Source organism: Gracilinanus agilis, chromosome 1 (assembly GCF_016433145.1).
Source record: "Gracilinanus agilis isolate LMUSP501 chromosome 1, AgileGrace, whole genome shotgun sequence".
NCBI lineage: Eukaryota > Metazoa > Chordata > Mammalia > Didelphimorphia > Didelphidae > Gracilinanus > Gracilinanus agilis.
Genome location: NC_058130.1, coordinates 284,353,069 through 284,369,337, shown reverse-complemented (window position 1 = coordinate 284,369,337; position 16,269 = coordinate 284,353,069). Strand labels below are relative to the sequence as shown.

The 16,269-nt window shown below is 36.8% G+C and overlaps 1 protein-coding gene across 1 annotated transcript in view; it reads right to left on the bottom strand.

Annotated features, from left to right (window-relative positions):
- APC (APC regulator of WNT signaling pathway) overlaps positions 1-16,269 on the bottom strand; it is a 236,043-nt gene that overhangs the window by 33,213 nt on the left and 186,561 nt on the right. Inside the window, exon 9 of the mRNA XM_044662181.1 lies at positions 1,678-1,776. Within this exon, the coding sequence (XP_044518116.1) occupies positions 1,678-1,776 (99 nt within the window). The remainder of the gene's footprint in view (positions 1-1,677; positions 1,777-16,269) is intronic.

Sequence of the window (16,269 nt, the reverse complement as noted above, 5' to 3'; positions counted from 1 at the left end):
TCCCAGGGATTTTGAGAGTCTCCCCTGGCTCAGAAGCTGTTACAGATTTTGTTAATGTGGATGATGTAATCTTGATGAAATAATCTTGTTAGATGATCAAGGCTTAATAGCCTTAACAATAATAAAGTGATTGATATAATTACCAAAGTAGTCAACCCCTGTCTGCCTATATCAATCTACCCTCCTCTTGGGGCCCAGACAGTAGACAATCTCCTGCCTTCCCAACCCAGAGAAAGTGAGTCCCAGGGACCTCTGCCCTCTGTATTTATAGGGAAAATTCCAACTGTCGCCTGGCATGTGCCAGCTCCTGTCCTCTGCCAGATTCTTTGTTCCATGGAAGTAAAACTGCTATTTGCACATCCAAAAATGGCTTGACCATTTTCTATACATTACAAATATAACAGAAGAAATCAAGTATAAATAGATAAGACTATCACAAGTAAATAGCAAATTCAAAATGTAATTCTCCATAGGAATATAATTGAATGACGTATTTCTTCCTTGAGGAAAAAGGAAAACAATTCAGAATTAGATTGATCTAATTTGTAAATTACAAAATTTAGTGAAACTTTTAAAATGCTTTAATACTTTATTTCTGAGACAATGTATTTTTGCTTTTCCTAAATGAAACCGACTTACTTCTCTTTTGCTTTTCACAAGTAACATAATCTACTACTTATAGAGGATGAAGATCTAGTAGCTAAAATATGCTTTGCAAATGATGAAATGTTTTCACATTGACTGAAAACAGGTATTATTCTAGCATATGTAAATTTTTGTCTTGTATATAGAGAAAGAAAAGAAAGGAAGGGCGGGCTAAATTACCATTTATTAAGTTCTTGGTATGTGCCATACACTAAGTGCTTAACAAATACCTCATCTGATCCTTAAAACAACCTTGTAAGGTAGGGCTATTATTACTCCCATTTTACATTTAAGAAAACTGGGGTAATTAAAGCCAAACACATAAGTAAAGATCCCTAAATACACCCACATCTACCTATTACACAAGAACATTTATTTCTATCTAGTGCCCCAGAAAAGTATTTATCAGCATTAAATGAGGTTAAATTTAAAGTATTTGTTTGTTTTAATAGCACAGACTATAGTAATGAGGTGACAGAGAACTCTAATCTAGTTTTATCCAGAATATTGTTATGTGTGTAAAGATGACTCTATTATTGTATTATATGGTACTGTAGACACATTCATCTGCCCTAAATAGACTCTTTTTTTGCCAAAATATTAAAAAAAATACTAATGAAAAATCATGCAAAATCCTATTGTATTATGTTGTTAATAGCTGTCTACCATTCTCCCCTGTATTTTCTGACTGGTAGAGATGATAATTTCGAGTAATCAGAAAACAATTACTTTTTAAAAATAAGTACTAATGACAAAAAAAAGGAAAAAAGAAGAAAGGGAGAATTTTCAAGTTGAAAATCTCATTTCTTCTCTCATTTTGGTACTGTCTAGTTCAAATTTTGTCTTCCAAGAATATATTTACTCTTTATACCATTGTTCTTACAGAACTACTAACCCCATTTGTGTTACCATTTTGCTTTCCACAGAACAATTAATGTTAGGTGTGGTATGCCCGTACTGGTAGAAGAAGTGAAATTATTGTATTCATAAGAATGTAGTGTTAGCAACCTGTGGTTTGTAATCTTCGGTTACCTTGGTACCCAGATGACTTGTCAGCCTTCGAGGAACAGAATAAGTACTACTAGCACTTATAACACTGGCTGTTTCATGATCCACTTGTGCAACAGAACCCTACAAATTAAGAAAGTCATTAGATAGTATCACATACCATAAGACAAAAATTATGTATATATTTAAATCCTAAAAGTTAATCATATCATTTGTAATCTTAAGAATATCTATGACATATCTATATGTAGATGCTCAAAAAAGACTTGCTCCAACACAATTTCTACTCAATTACTCAAACAGAGGAGAGAATGCAAAGAATAGATAAAAACCTAGTACAACCATTCATTCTAATCTTAATTTGAGGGCCACTTTTTGAGGTGTTAAAAAAAAACACACTGTATTAGTAAAAATGCTGTAGTGAGAATGATAATTCTTTAGAATTTAAAACTAACTAAAACTTAACTTAAAACTTAAACTTAAAACTTTCAGAAACAATGAAATTTCAAAGGTCATAAAATATGAAACAAATTTATAAGTGCAAGGAGATTTACTATTAGAAAAAAGAATCAGTAAATCTTTGAACAATTTTATCACTTTCTTGACATTCATATTTTTTGAACTGACACAATTAACTTGTCTTATAACCCTAATCCTAACCTTAGCTTTAAATGTAGGTAAGGTTTAAATCTAAAAATCAGTCCACTGTACTGCTTGTACTATAGACCATCAATCAAATTAGCACTTAAATTAGAGGAATAAAACAAAAGCAGTTAATGAGTCAAGTGGGGAAGATATGAAATAAAAATTTCCAAAATCTCTTATGAAATTGCTTTAGCAAAAGATCCCTGATAACATCTATTCTTACATACACAGGCACTCACACTGGGGTGGTAGAGTGTAAACTGTGTAGAGGAGTCTTTTTTACATGTTCGAAAATACTTCCTCTATTACAAAGGGAGTACCTCCTTTCTATAGCAGAACATATGAATTCTATCATGCTACCAATAAAAGTCAAATACAAGAAAAGAGTACTCTCAAATAGTGTTTTAAAATACAGGGGGGCAGTTGGGTGGCTCAGTGGATTGAAAGCCAGGACTCGAGATGAGAGGTCCTAGGTTCAAATTTGGCCTACCTGTGTGACCCTGGGCAAGTCACTTAACCCCCACCGCCTAGCCCTTACTTTTCTTCTGCCTTGGAACCAATACACAGTATTGATTGTAAAACAGAAGGTAAGGGTTTAAAAAATATGTAGAGCAATTTATTTTTTCACTTCTCTATGAATGGATATTTTAAAAAAATACTACCTTTTAATATTTGGGTAGTCATTATTATATTATGGAGAGCTAGGTGGTACAGCTGACCTCAGGCACTTATTAGTTTTGTGACCCCGTTTAAGTAACTTAATCTTGGGGAAGGTAGGTAGCACAGTAAACAGAATGTTGGGTCTAGAGTCAGGAAGAGGAACTTTACTAAGCAAGTCCGGCCTTATTAATTATGTGATGCAGGCAAGATACTTAAACCTGTTGGCCCTCAGTTCCTCATCTGAAGAAGGAAATGACAAACTACTTCAGTATCAAAGAAAATCCCAAATGATGTCACCAAGAGTTGAACATAACTGAACAATATGATTATATTGACACTGAAGCATAATTAAGAGTATGGGCAGGTTGATGCCCAATATTATAGTCTGATCATTAATTATGAACCAGTTTTCAGGATGAATAACTCAATGATGATTTCTGGAAGATAAAAAAAAAACTTCAAAGGTATATTACTCTTAATGTGGAAAGCATACTTAAAAACAATGTTTTAAATAGCTCTGGAAGATTTAAGAACTCTGATTAAATGCAACGACTACCAAGATTCCAGAGGACAGATAAGGAAACATTCTAAGCCATATATTTTCCACTTGGCCAACATAAGAATTTGCTTTGCTTGACAATCTATATTGTTTACAAGGTGGTTGTTTTAGTTTCCTTTTTTTTTTCTTTCTGGAAGGGTCTCTTTTTTAGGGGTAGGGAGAAGAGACTATGGAAAGGGTAGTCAAAAAATAAAAGATTATTTTCAAAAATGCACAGAAGAGGGGGCAGCTGGGTAGCTCAGTGGAATGAGAGTCAGGCCTAGAGACGGGAGGTCCTAGGTTCAAATCTGGCCTCAGCCACTTCTCAGCTGTGTGACCCTGGACAAGTCACTTGACCCCCATTGCCTACCCTTACCACTCTTCTGCCTTGGAGTCAATATTGACTCCAAGCCAGAAGGTAAGGGTTAAAAAAAAAATGCACAGAAGAGAACAGAGAAAGGCTAGGAAGAATCACAGGCAAGTTGGTTTTGAAAGTTACATGTTGAATTTAATATATTATTTTTTTTAATTAAGCTATTTATAATACAAATTTATAGCTCCATGCTGTTGTTGCTGAATTCCCAATCAAAACAAATTTTTTTAATTCCTCTAAGTCTTAATATCACTGGAGGTGTTGCTCTAACTCTTCATAGTATGGTTCTGAGTAAATAAAATCTTGAGATCTAAAAGATCTATTGAACTGGTGGTATGTATGGAGGGCAATGTACTGACTTAAATCTTTTGTTGAAATTCAAATTAGGTGTTAACCAGACACTTTCCCTGTATTTTTATACTGCTTTAGCTTCTTAAATCTGTATTTGTATGTGCCTTCTTTCTCTGTGTGTGTGTGTGTGTGTGTGTGTGTGTGTGTGTGTGTGTGTGTATAAACCCTTGCCTTCTATATAGCAATTGATACTAGATATCAGTTCCAAAGCAGAAGAGCAGTAACAGGTAATTGAGGTCAAATGACTTGCCCAGGGTGGTATCTGGCGCCAGATTTGAACCAAGGAATTCCCACCTCCAAGCCTGGCTTTCTATCCATGGAGCCACCCAGCTGTCTGATATATATGCCTTCTTTTCTGAATCTAAGTGGAAAGAGATGGGAAAACAAGAGTATGTGATGACTAAGAAAATCCTTGGATGAATTTCCAAAAGTTAGTTGACATAGAAAAAAACAAAAGACATAGTATACTAACTACAGTTGGGTACCAATGAGATCTTTGTGACTAGGTAAATTATAATCTCTCTTGGACTTCAGCTCTCTTTTATAAACCCTTACCTTCTGGTCTTAGAATCAATACTGTGTATTGGTTCCAAGGCAGAAGACTGGTAAGGGCTAGGTGGGTGCTACCAACCCCTGGTGGGTCCTACAGCAATCCAGGGAGGTGGTGATGGCCACAGGTTCATTTATCTTTCCTATTAATTGCTATTAACATTAAAAAAAATTAATTTCCAGGGGGCTAAGTAATATTTTTTCTGGAAAGGGGGTGGTAGGCCAAAAAAGTTTGGGAACCACTGGGCTAGATGATGGGGGTTAAGTGATTTGCCCAGGGTCACACAGCTAGGAAGTGTCTGGGGCCAGATCTGAACCTAGGATTTACCAGCTTGAGGCCTGGCTCTTAATCCACTGAGCCATCCAGCTGCCTCCTAGATTATCTCTTAAGAACTGTTCTAGTTCTAAATTCTGAACATTATTCTTCTGCATTACTGTTGGACTATCTGAAATCAATATGGAATTCTGATTTACTATTTGAGTAGTAATTTAAAAAACACAAACCACCATTAACCTAACAAGGGTGAGAGTATTAATTCCTAGTTGATTAATATAGAACTAAAAAGATCTTTGTGATTTTTCATGTATTTTTAAAGTACAGCAACCTTTAAAACAAAAACACAATAACCTAGTCAAGTAGGATTTGATGAATTTGAATCTCTGATAGAAAATTCTACATAAACCCTTTTAGCTTTGCCCTCTCCACTTTTGTTAATTTTCATAATCCACTTTACTTAAAAACTGATTACAAATTGTATACATTTATTTTATAAACACTCTTTTAAAAAAATTCAGCAAGGTAGTAAATTCTATTGTGGGTGGATTATATAAATTAGAAATGTCAAGATTCCTGATACCATGAAAAAATTTAATTTGTGAAATGCCTTCAATTTCTTTCTCTTCTATTATTGCTATTGTTAGCATTTTTAGACTTATGCTGAAGAATAATGGAGAGAAACATCCTTATGTTTATATTTGTACTAGGAAAGTTTTTAGTGTCTTTCCATTGCAAATAATATTAGCTTTTAGTTTTTAGGTTGCCTTTTTTTTTTAATATTAAGAAATGAAGATCTATGCTTATGCAAGATTCCAAACTGGTTCAAGTGTCCAAATAAATTGCTGTAATCTTATCAGGATACTATTAAAATTTTTGAGGCAATATTCATTAGTGATGTTAGTCTAATGATTTTTTTTCCCCTGATTTAGATATTAGATCTTTTCTTTCTCTCTCTTTTTTAACCCTTACCTTCTGCTTTAGAAGCAATATTGCAAATTTGTTCCAAGGCAGAAAAGCAGTAAGGGTGAGGCCACAGGAAGTGATTTGTCCAAGGTCACACAGCTAAGAAGAGTGTGAGGCCAGACTTAGAATTATATATGTCTTAAAGGGAATTTATATTTGTATTTTGTCACAAAGAAATAATTTTTTCCCCTTCAATCATTAAACATAATTTGCAGAGCTTATATATTATGTATTCTTTAAACAAATGGTAAAATTGACCTGTAAATCAATCTTGAACAGGTTTTCGTCTTTGGTAGACTTTTCTGGGATTAAGATACTTAAAACTTTCATTTAACCCTATATACCTCAATCTCTTAATCTATAAAATAAGCTAGAGAAGAAAATGGCAAACCACTCTAGTATCTTTGCCAAGAAAATCCCAAATTAGGTCACAAAGAATCAGATGTGACTGAAATAACACAACAATTAGTAAGAACAGTAGACAAAAAGTATGTTTTAAAAATGTAACCCACTCTCCCAAAAATACAAGTTAGAAAAGGGAAAATAGGCTCATACATGTGGCAAAGGGGTATAAACTCATTGCTCTTAATTACTGCTGTTTCTTTCTCCTCTATATGGTAGTACTCTATTTAGGCATTATTTCTGCCTTCTTCAGTGTGTTTAGTTTACCCATAGCTTCTGATGTAGACACTGCCTGGTCACTGCTACTCCAGGGACACTATTTGGAAAATAATAAAAAGTCCAAATTCTCTGGCCCTCTTAAGCTTACATGGTCCTCTGGTGAAAGTGGGAGCAGAAGGAGGCTTAAATCCTTCTTCTGCCATCAACTCTCTCCCCAAACAGTTCCATCTCGGGACCTTGTCTGGAATGGCTCTCTTCTACCCTACTAGACACTGGAATTACTGAGTTCTAAACTGGCTTGCATTATTATTTTTTAAACCCTTACCTTCCATCTTGGAATCAATACTGTGTATTGGTTCCAAGGCAGAAGAGTGGTAAGAGCTAGGCAATGGGGTTTAAGTGACTTGCCCGGGATCACACAGCTGGGAAGTGTCTGAGGCCAGATTTGAACCCAGGATCTCTCATCTCTAGGCCTGACTCTCGATCCACTGAACTACCCAGCTGCCCCCTTGGCTTGCATTTTAAACAAACTTACAAAGTGTGACAAAGTTTCCTCAACCAATATGAATATGTCAATTCATTTCATACAACTTATTAAGGACATGTCTAAAACCTAGTCTAAACCCACTGATTCCAGAGAGATATCTAGGTCTTATTCACAACTTTATCAAGTCAATGAATTGTTTTCTCTGACTAAGTTATCAGAACACGGCATAAGTTAAATATTCTTATAAGTACTTTAAAGGATTGGAAAGATTTGAATAACCAACTCAATCAAATCCTACTCTAACATTTGTATACCTTTTTTGCTGTTAAGAATTCATCATTACCTCAATCTTCTCTTCTTAGAACTAGATAAATCTAACCATAAAATAAACGAGAAGTAAAAAAAGTAAATAAAATATTAGAAAAGTTAGATTTAATAGATCTCTGGAGAAAACTGAATGGGGATAAAAAAGGAATATACCTTTTTTTTCAGCAGCACATGATATATACACAAAAACTGACTGTGGATTAGGGCATAAAAACTTCTTAACCAAATGCAGACAAGCAGAAATAATAAATGCAATTTTTTCAGATCATAATTTAATAAAAATTATATATAATAAAGGTTCATGGAAAGATAATTTAAAATAATCAGAAATTAAATTATCTACTTCTTCAAAAGGGGTGGGTCAAAAATGAATTATAGAAACAATGATTTCATTAGGAAGAATGACAATAAGGAGATAATATATCAAACTGTATGGGATATAGCCAAAGCAATATTTAGGGGAAAATTTATATCCCTGAATGCTTGTATCAATAAAATAAAGAAAAGGCACATCAATGAATTGGGCATGCAACTAAAAAAATTAGAAAAAGAACAAATTACACCCCCCCCAACTAAAGACTAAACTAGAATTCTTAAAAACAAAGGAGAAATTAATAAAATTAAAACTAATGGAACTACTGAATAAATAAGACTCAGACATTGGCTTTATGAAAAAACAAATAAAGAGATTTGGTTAATTTGGTTAAAAAAAGGAAAGAAGGCAATCAAATTATCAGCAAGAAAAAGGGTGAATTCACGTCTAATGAATTATATGACAATAAATCTGACAATCTAAGTCAGTGGTTCCAAAACTTTTTTGGCCTACTGCCCCCTTTCCAGAAAAAATATTACTTAGCCCCCTGGAAATTAATTTTTTAAAAATGTTAATAGCAATTAATAGGAAAGATAAATGCACCTGTGGCCATCACCGCTGCAGCACCCACCAGGGGGTGGTGGCACCCACTTTGGGAATCACTGATCTAGGTGAATAACCTAAATAACCCCATCTTGGAAAAAGAAATTGAACAAGCCATCAATGAACTCCCTAAGAAAAAAAATCTCAGGGCTGGGTGTATTTACAAGTGAATTCTGTCAAATATTTAAGCAAAGGAGACCTACCAAAATCTTTTTATGACACAAATATGGTGCTGATACTAATGATGCTAAGCCAAAAAGACCAAAATAGATTAAGAAAATTACTCCTGTTGCCCCGTTTTTTTTGGACATCCCCCTATACAGGCTAAGCCTTTTTCTCCTGTATATACATCACTATTAGGGGGATATATTTCTATTACTTCCTATATATAGGAATTGAAGCACAAACTGCGTGAACTCCATGAATCTGAAGCTACAGTACAAGCAGGACCAATAGACTTTCCACTTCAAGGCTTGAACCCAGGAGACAAGGTGTATATAAAGAATTTCCAGTGTACTAGAGGAACTCAGCCTTTCTGGGAAGGACTGTTTCAAATATTGTTCACCACTCCAATAGCTACATAAATTGGAGAAAAGGACTCTTGGATTCATTGCTCACATGTAAAGAGAGTACCTTCTATTGAAACTAATTGACTGTATCCTGTGATATGCATTGGAGATACTAGCCCATAGACAAGTGGATATTGTTTTTGGAAACACATTATATTTTCCTGAATTTTTATTATTGCATTTCCTTTTATTTTTAATAGAATAATTGATTCTTTTCCCTTCCCCTATTTCTTGTCCCTAAAGTACAAAAAATCAATATTAATCTTTTTTGATTTTGCAGTAATATGTTATATATATTTGCTATAATATTAATGTACACCCAAAAAGCTTTAGACTATGGAAACCTGCCATTTATTGATAAATGTTATGGGACTGTGATTAATGATTGTCTGATTAATAATGTGTCTGATCCTAGGAGAAGGGAATAAAAGAGACTACAGTGCCTAGAAGCACAAGGTCAAAAAAGACCAAATCAATTTAAGTAGGATTCTTGAACTTCTATGCCAATACCTGTGTTAGACTCGAGGTTGTGGCACTTGACATATGTTAAGACGCAGGATGCCTTGTACTACACTTCTTGTGAAATACTCTCAGTCAAGTACCAAAGTTTGGCTATCATCCTGGCTCCCCCTATTCCTGAGAGTGAGGGTAAAATCAGACCAGGGAATGACACTTCCCTTTCATACAAAAATCTAGTCCCTTTTCTCTCTTATAGTATGGCAAATTCCTGTAGTCTTGGCTGCCAATGGGTAAGTGCAATATTACTGAATTTTGTCCTACAGACCTGTGGGATAGAAAAATTACTTTAATTGGACCCCAATAAAAGGGCCCATTATGAATTTTTCTTGTTTATTCGGGGACTTTTTATATACATAGATTTTGACATTTAGATTCTGATTTTGAATTTTTTCTTTCTCACAAAATTAAATTTTTCTTCCATTTGATTTTCTTTTTACATGTTTTCTTTTGATAACTGACTCGTATACCCCATTACTCAACTGTGTATCCAGATCTGATCTGGGTGTTGGTCAACACCCTCTTCAGAGGGGATTGTATTTTTATAAAAGTCCCAAATTTAAAATTTTTTTCGAAAAAAATTTCAGGGAAAGAAGCTTGCCAACTCCTTAAATCCAGAGAATAAACTGTTTTCAGAAAGATACCTGTAGAACCTACACTGCACCAAGAAGATCCAGAATGAACTTTGGGGTACAATTGATTGAACTGAAGGGGGTTGAACGGTTATTTTGAATATACACTTTTATGCCAAAAGGGGACTGCCCCCAATTGGTTTTTTGTCAATTCATCTAGCAAAACATTGGTTTTGCTTTCTCCCTTTTCTTTTTCCCTCTTATCTTTATCTATTGTAGTTTCCACTTAGAAGGTGCAATTTTGTATGCACCTGTATTTAGAAGACTTTTAGAGGTACAAGATGATTAGTAAAATGACCACCTGGGGAGACTAGTCTCCCAAATGATCATCAGGGGGGATTGTGAAGATGGAATTATTTCTCTCCTATTTATTCTTTAGACTTTAGCCACCAGGAATGTATACACCCCAACCCAGTTAAGGATTAAGTGGCGGGAGGGAGGTCTATGAACCATGTGAGCAAGTGAGTGTCTAATTAAAAAAAAAAAACTGACTGCCCCTGGGCTGTCCAAAGCAAGGTTAAAGCTGCCACATTTAAGTGGAAGGTGGACATGGGAAGTGATGCAGGAACTATTTTTTAAATATGATGGTAGCTTCTTGTGAGGGGGATTCTGCCCTTTGAACTTGGCCTTGGAGGAGCTTGGGTTTGAGACCTCAGTCTGCTTCCTTTAGGATGTCACATTGGTTAGTGAAAGGCTGACTCCCTTTCCTTGGCTTTTCTGGAGGCACTAACCTCTGAAGAGGCCTTGTGGCTAGAAACCTTGTTTAATTAACCTCTGTGGCCCCCCTGCTGGGGCCTCAGAAGCCGTGCCTGATTCAGACCTCCAGACTAGGCCGGAGTAATATTCTCATTCTCTCATTCATATTCTCTCTCTCTCTCTCTCTCTCTCTCTCTCTCTCTCTCTCTCTCTCTCTCATTTCCCACTTTCACTCTTTCCTATTTGTAAATAAGCTACCATAAAAAAGTCATTCTGACTTGAGTCTTTCAGTACTTAATTCCTGGCGATCATACTCTTGAATATTCAGTCCAACCATAATTTTTACCCTTTACAAAACACCCCTACACAGGCAAAAACATTTACTCCAGTCTTTATGTCTGTGCTGGGAGGAGATGTAAAAATAGCTGAATACATAAGGGAATTGCAAAAAAGGGTCAAAGAATTACAAGAAAAGGGGGCATTAGTGCAAAGAGGATGAACTGATTTCACGCTACACGAAATACACCCAGGTTATTGTGTATATATCAAAAAATTCAGCCCAAAAAATGTAACACAACCAGCTTGGGAAGGCTCTTATCAATTTTTATGAACAACACCCACTGCTATAAAAATTGAGAAGACATCTTGGATTCACTGTGTGCATATCAAGAAAGTGACAGCAGGTGAAGAATTGTACATCAGTTGAAGATGTCTGCAGGCGAAGAGGTTAATCAAAGATGAGGAGACAATAATTAAGGTGACAAGAACTACTGCACAACGAAAACGAAAGAACAATAGAATAGTTACACTTTTAAGAACAATGCACTGATTTACATAACACACTAAGAATACATTGCTATAATCAATAAAAAAGATTGAAAATATTGCTTTTTGTTTAAATGATAGATGAACTTGTATAAACAGAGGTTGTATGAAAAAAAATTTTAAGTATATAGAAAAGGAAAATTTGTCTAGTTTAAAAATGACTGGCAACCTTTAGGAAGGGACCCTAGAACCTAACCTCAGATCCCCTGTGGAACTAGTTTTCCAGCTTGTCCACTGAGCCTCCAAAGGGCCTCTTCTGGAGTTCCCTGCTTTCACTGCTGCTGCGTTGCAACTGCCTAGCTGTGCCCTGACCCCCCTGGTCCTGCTTTGGCCTCTTTCTGCTGCTTTTAAACCTTTGTGGGTGAGTCCAGCAGCTGCATCTGACTTGAGGGCCTCCTGCCACCTCCTGCCACTTTGCGCTGGGCTGCTGCTTTGCACACACAGTCAAAAGAGGGGCAGGGCTGCACTGCTGTCGGCATCGGGCTTGAGAGCCTTCTGCCGCCTCCAACCGCTGATTCCCAGCTGCTTGTGCTGCCAGCCCACCACCTGGCATTGCTGCAGTGACTGTCCCTGCTTCTGCCACTGCTTCTGTGACTGGTAAGCTTAAAAGATTCCCTTCCCAGCCCCAGGTCCAGCACAATCCCCAGTACAAGGAGGAGTCTCTTTCCTTGCAGGAGTCCCTAACCTCTGCTGGGCTCCTTGCCTTGGTGTGGGGAGGTCCTGATCTTTTTCACCCACCCCAGACTGCGTCCTAGCTCCCTCCCTGCCCCAACTTGGGTTTCAGAAAGTAACATAACTGCTTCCACTTCCAGTTTCCAACTGTGACAGTTTTTAGCCCCCTTAGCAGCAAACCCGCCCTGTTTTGTAGTAATATCCTCCATTTTGGTTTCTGGCAAAATCACGCCCCTTACTCCCACCTCTAACCCTAACCATGCCCCTTACCCCTTCATGTAGTGTTGCCACTTAGCCACTAGAAGCCAGTAGAGGGCACTCAAAATTTTTTTCCCCTCTTTTCTTTTTCTTCCCCCTTTTTCTTGCTGAACCATAGTGGGTGTTTTCTGACACCAGAGGGCAGCAACCCCCAATAAATAAATAAACAGAGGCATCACCAACCACAACTAATAAATAAATAAATACAGATTATATATTATAAATTACAATACATAATATAATATGTAAACAAATTATAAGTAATTTTTTCAAATATGATCGAACAAAATCATAAAACATTATATAAAATAAAATAGCCTGCCCCTACCACGAATAATAAACAAACCAAAATAAACAAATCAATATATACATTGAAATTTATTCTTTTTTCCACTTTCCTTTAATCTACCCTTTTGATTACAATGCTCAGCAGTATAACTGCTATTCTACAAGAAACTCTTGTGGTTTTTGCCCAACTAGGAATCAATTAGGGTTCCGGACTGCCTCCTTCTTATGTAGCTTAGAATTTTCTTTTTTAACTTCTGGTCACAAGAAGTTTTCCAATGGAGAATGCAGCCCGACATACAAATTCAACTGCAACATTTTATGCATTACTTCCATGGTCAAATAACAAAGGAAGTTTCTCCCCAACACATACACATGTCTGATTTCTGCAAACCTGTTTCTCCTGAAATACAAATGACAGGCCCCTCTACTATATCTCAGGTGCAGAACTCCTCTCTTGTACTCTGAACTACCTCGCTCACGCTCTGCAACTCCTGGCAAATCTTACATCTCCATAGTTAACTTCTCAGAAACCACAACCATTGAATGATTTCTGTGAAGGCCTTTTCCCCTTAAGGAAGTGTCCACAATAGGATATGATGGCAATATGGTTACATTAAAACAACATATGCCTTTCACACCTCAGGATATGAAGGAATTAAAACAAGATACTCCTAGTTATGAAGAAGAACCAATAACAATAATAAAAAGATGGATTTTTTTTTTTCACTATGACCATAAAGACACAGAAAAATTGCTCCAGGCTTTCCTAATGGAACGTGAGGGGAATAAAATTATCTCTCATGTTAACAAAGCCCAAGGACGCAATGCAGTACACTAGCCATCTGAAGATCCTCAATGGCAGTATAACAACCCCAAAGAATATGCAGACTTTCATCTTGCTAGGGAGGCCATTCTCAAAGCAATGCGAGATTGCACCGAGAAGCCATATGCCTGGACCAAATTTAAATGCCTTACACAATCCGATGATGAGACACTCTCCCAATTCATGGACAGGCTCATTGATCTGGGAGGTAAATACATGGAACTTGACATTTCTATCGAAAAGGATATAAGACAAATAAAGGAACAATTTGTCAACTCTCATAGAGTGGTCCAAGATTACTTTAAAACACGTTGCCCTAAGTAGCCTGAAATGTATCTTGATGAATTAAGGAGAACTACTGTTTATGTCTCTAATAGCCATGAAGAAAAACAGGAAGTGACTAATAATTTAATGGAAATATTTTAAAAGAAACTAGATTCTTTAAGTGATAAAACTGATAAACCACAAAAAGGGCATGATACTCAACCAATGGCAATTGCCTGTCTCTAAGAATCTAACTATCGATCCCTTCCTTGCCACTTCTGTGAGAAGGGGATACAATGATAAACTGTAGGAATTTGTTAAGAGTCATCAGAATCCAGTTGATTAATAGCTATGAAAATAATTATAGAAATAATCATGATAATGATTTCAGAAATTGCAACTTTAGGACTGATAAATCTAGGAATATGGATCAGGCAATTGACAACTCATACCAAAAGATGCCCCAACAGTATATCTTGAGTGGAACTCATCCCTGAACCACCCAGGGTGCTACTGCCCCTCAAGGAGGAGCCCAAGGAACTACCCAAATATTATCAAGGTGTACAGGGAGGGGTGGGGGGGGTTGGGGCACAAGAATCAAAGGATACAACCTTTGATTTTCCAGACCCTGATGCCTTATTACCCGTTGTCCTCATCCACTGCCAACACCCCCATACTGATGAGCCTCAGGTAACATTAAAGGTTGGTAACACCTATGATGACTGTCTTTTGGACACTAGAGCTTCCAGGTCTGTATTGAAGAGTACACCTGACCCAGATTGCAATTCCATAGGATCAATAAATTTGTAGTGGGGGTACTGGGGACACCCCATAAAGTTCAAAACCTTTCCCCTAGGATGGTGTCCGTAGAACACCTAAATGTGGAGCACTCATTCCTCTTGATGCCTGGCTCCCATATAAATTTTTCTGGGGAGAGATCTTTTATGAAAGCTTAGCTCCACAATAACTTGCTCTCCAGATGGCTCTATGTCCCTGAAATTCCCTGAGGAATCCTTAACTTTGCTCCCTGTACTTTTTCAGATAATCATGAGATAAAGGAGTTTCCCACTTTTAAAATCCCAACTGATATACCTCAGTCTCTCTGGGCCACATCCTCTTCTGATGTTGGCCTACTTAAACTGGCTGTCCCTGTCCAAATTAAAACTAAATCTAGCCCACTTCCTTCCATTCCTCAATATCCTCTCTTGAAGGAGGCAATAGAGGGCATTACCCCAGTGATAAATTCACTAACTGACCAAGGCATCATAATTCCCTGTAAATCTGAATACAATACACACATCCTGCCTATTAAAAAGCCAAAATTGGGGCCCAATGGCAAGCATCTCTATCAATTCGTCCAGTATTTGAGGGCCGTGAACAATCACGTTATAAAGAGACACCCTGTAGTTTCCAATACAAATACTATCATTTCTTCTATTCTATAAAGCTACATACTTTACAGTATTAGACTTGTGCTCAGTTTTCTTTTCCATACCTATATACAGGAGGATTCCAGGCATATCTTTGCTTTCACCTGGAAAGGTTCTCAGTGGACCTGGGCTTGTTTGCCTCAAGGTTTTCTGGACAGCCCTACATTGCTCATACAATTCTTAACTGCTAATACAAATGCCATTAAATTTAAATACTGCTGTTAAATCCAATATATGGATGATTTGCTCTTGGCCTCACCAAATGCTGAGGCATAAGAGAGGCCACAAGGTCTCCAAAGATAAAATTCAGTGGTGTCTCCCCAAAGTGTAATACTTAGGTTTTATTTTAACTGCTGGTTCCCATTTAATTTCTGCAAAACGTATTGAAAGTATCCAAAATTTAAGTGCTCCTACCACTAAAAAACAATTGAGGGCAATTCTTGGAGCAAGAAGATTTTGTTGGCAGTGGATCTCTTGCTATGGGGAAATCACTAAGCCCCTTGTATCACTCACAAAAAACTTGGTCCCTGAATCACTTAAATTGGAAAAGGAACACTGAACAGCTCTTTCAAATTTAAAACATGCTATCCTGTCTGCCCTTGCTCTAGGTATCCCAAATTATGACAAACTCTTTACATGTCCATGAAAGGAAAGGGGTAGTTTCAGGTGTTCTAATTCAACATTTGAGACCTGCTCAACGTATGGTAGTCCAGCTGTTCCCAGTAGCTTCAGGAGCACCACCATACCTTAGAGGAGTAGCTGCCACAGCTTTATCAGTAACTAAATCTGCTGATCTGGTGTTAGAATGCTCTCTGATTTGCCAACTTCCAGAGAACCTTTACACGATTGTACATCTTTAGTTTTGTGATAATTAGATTAAATCTACACTCCCCATTTTTAGATTTAATCACCAAAGTTGGAAACATCTCCATTTTG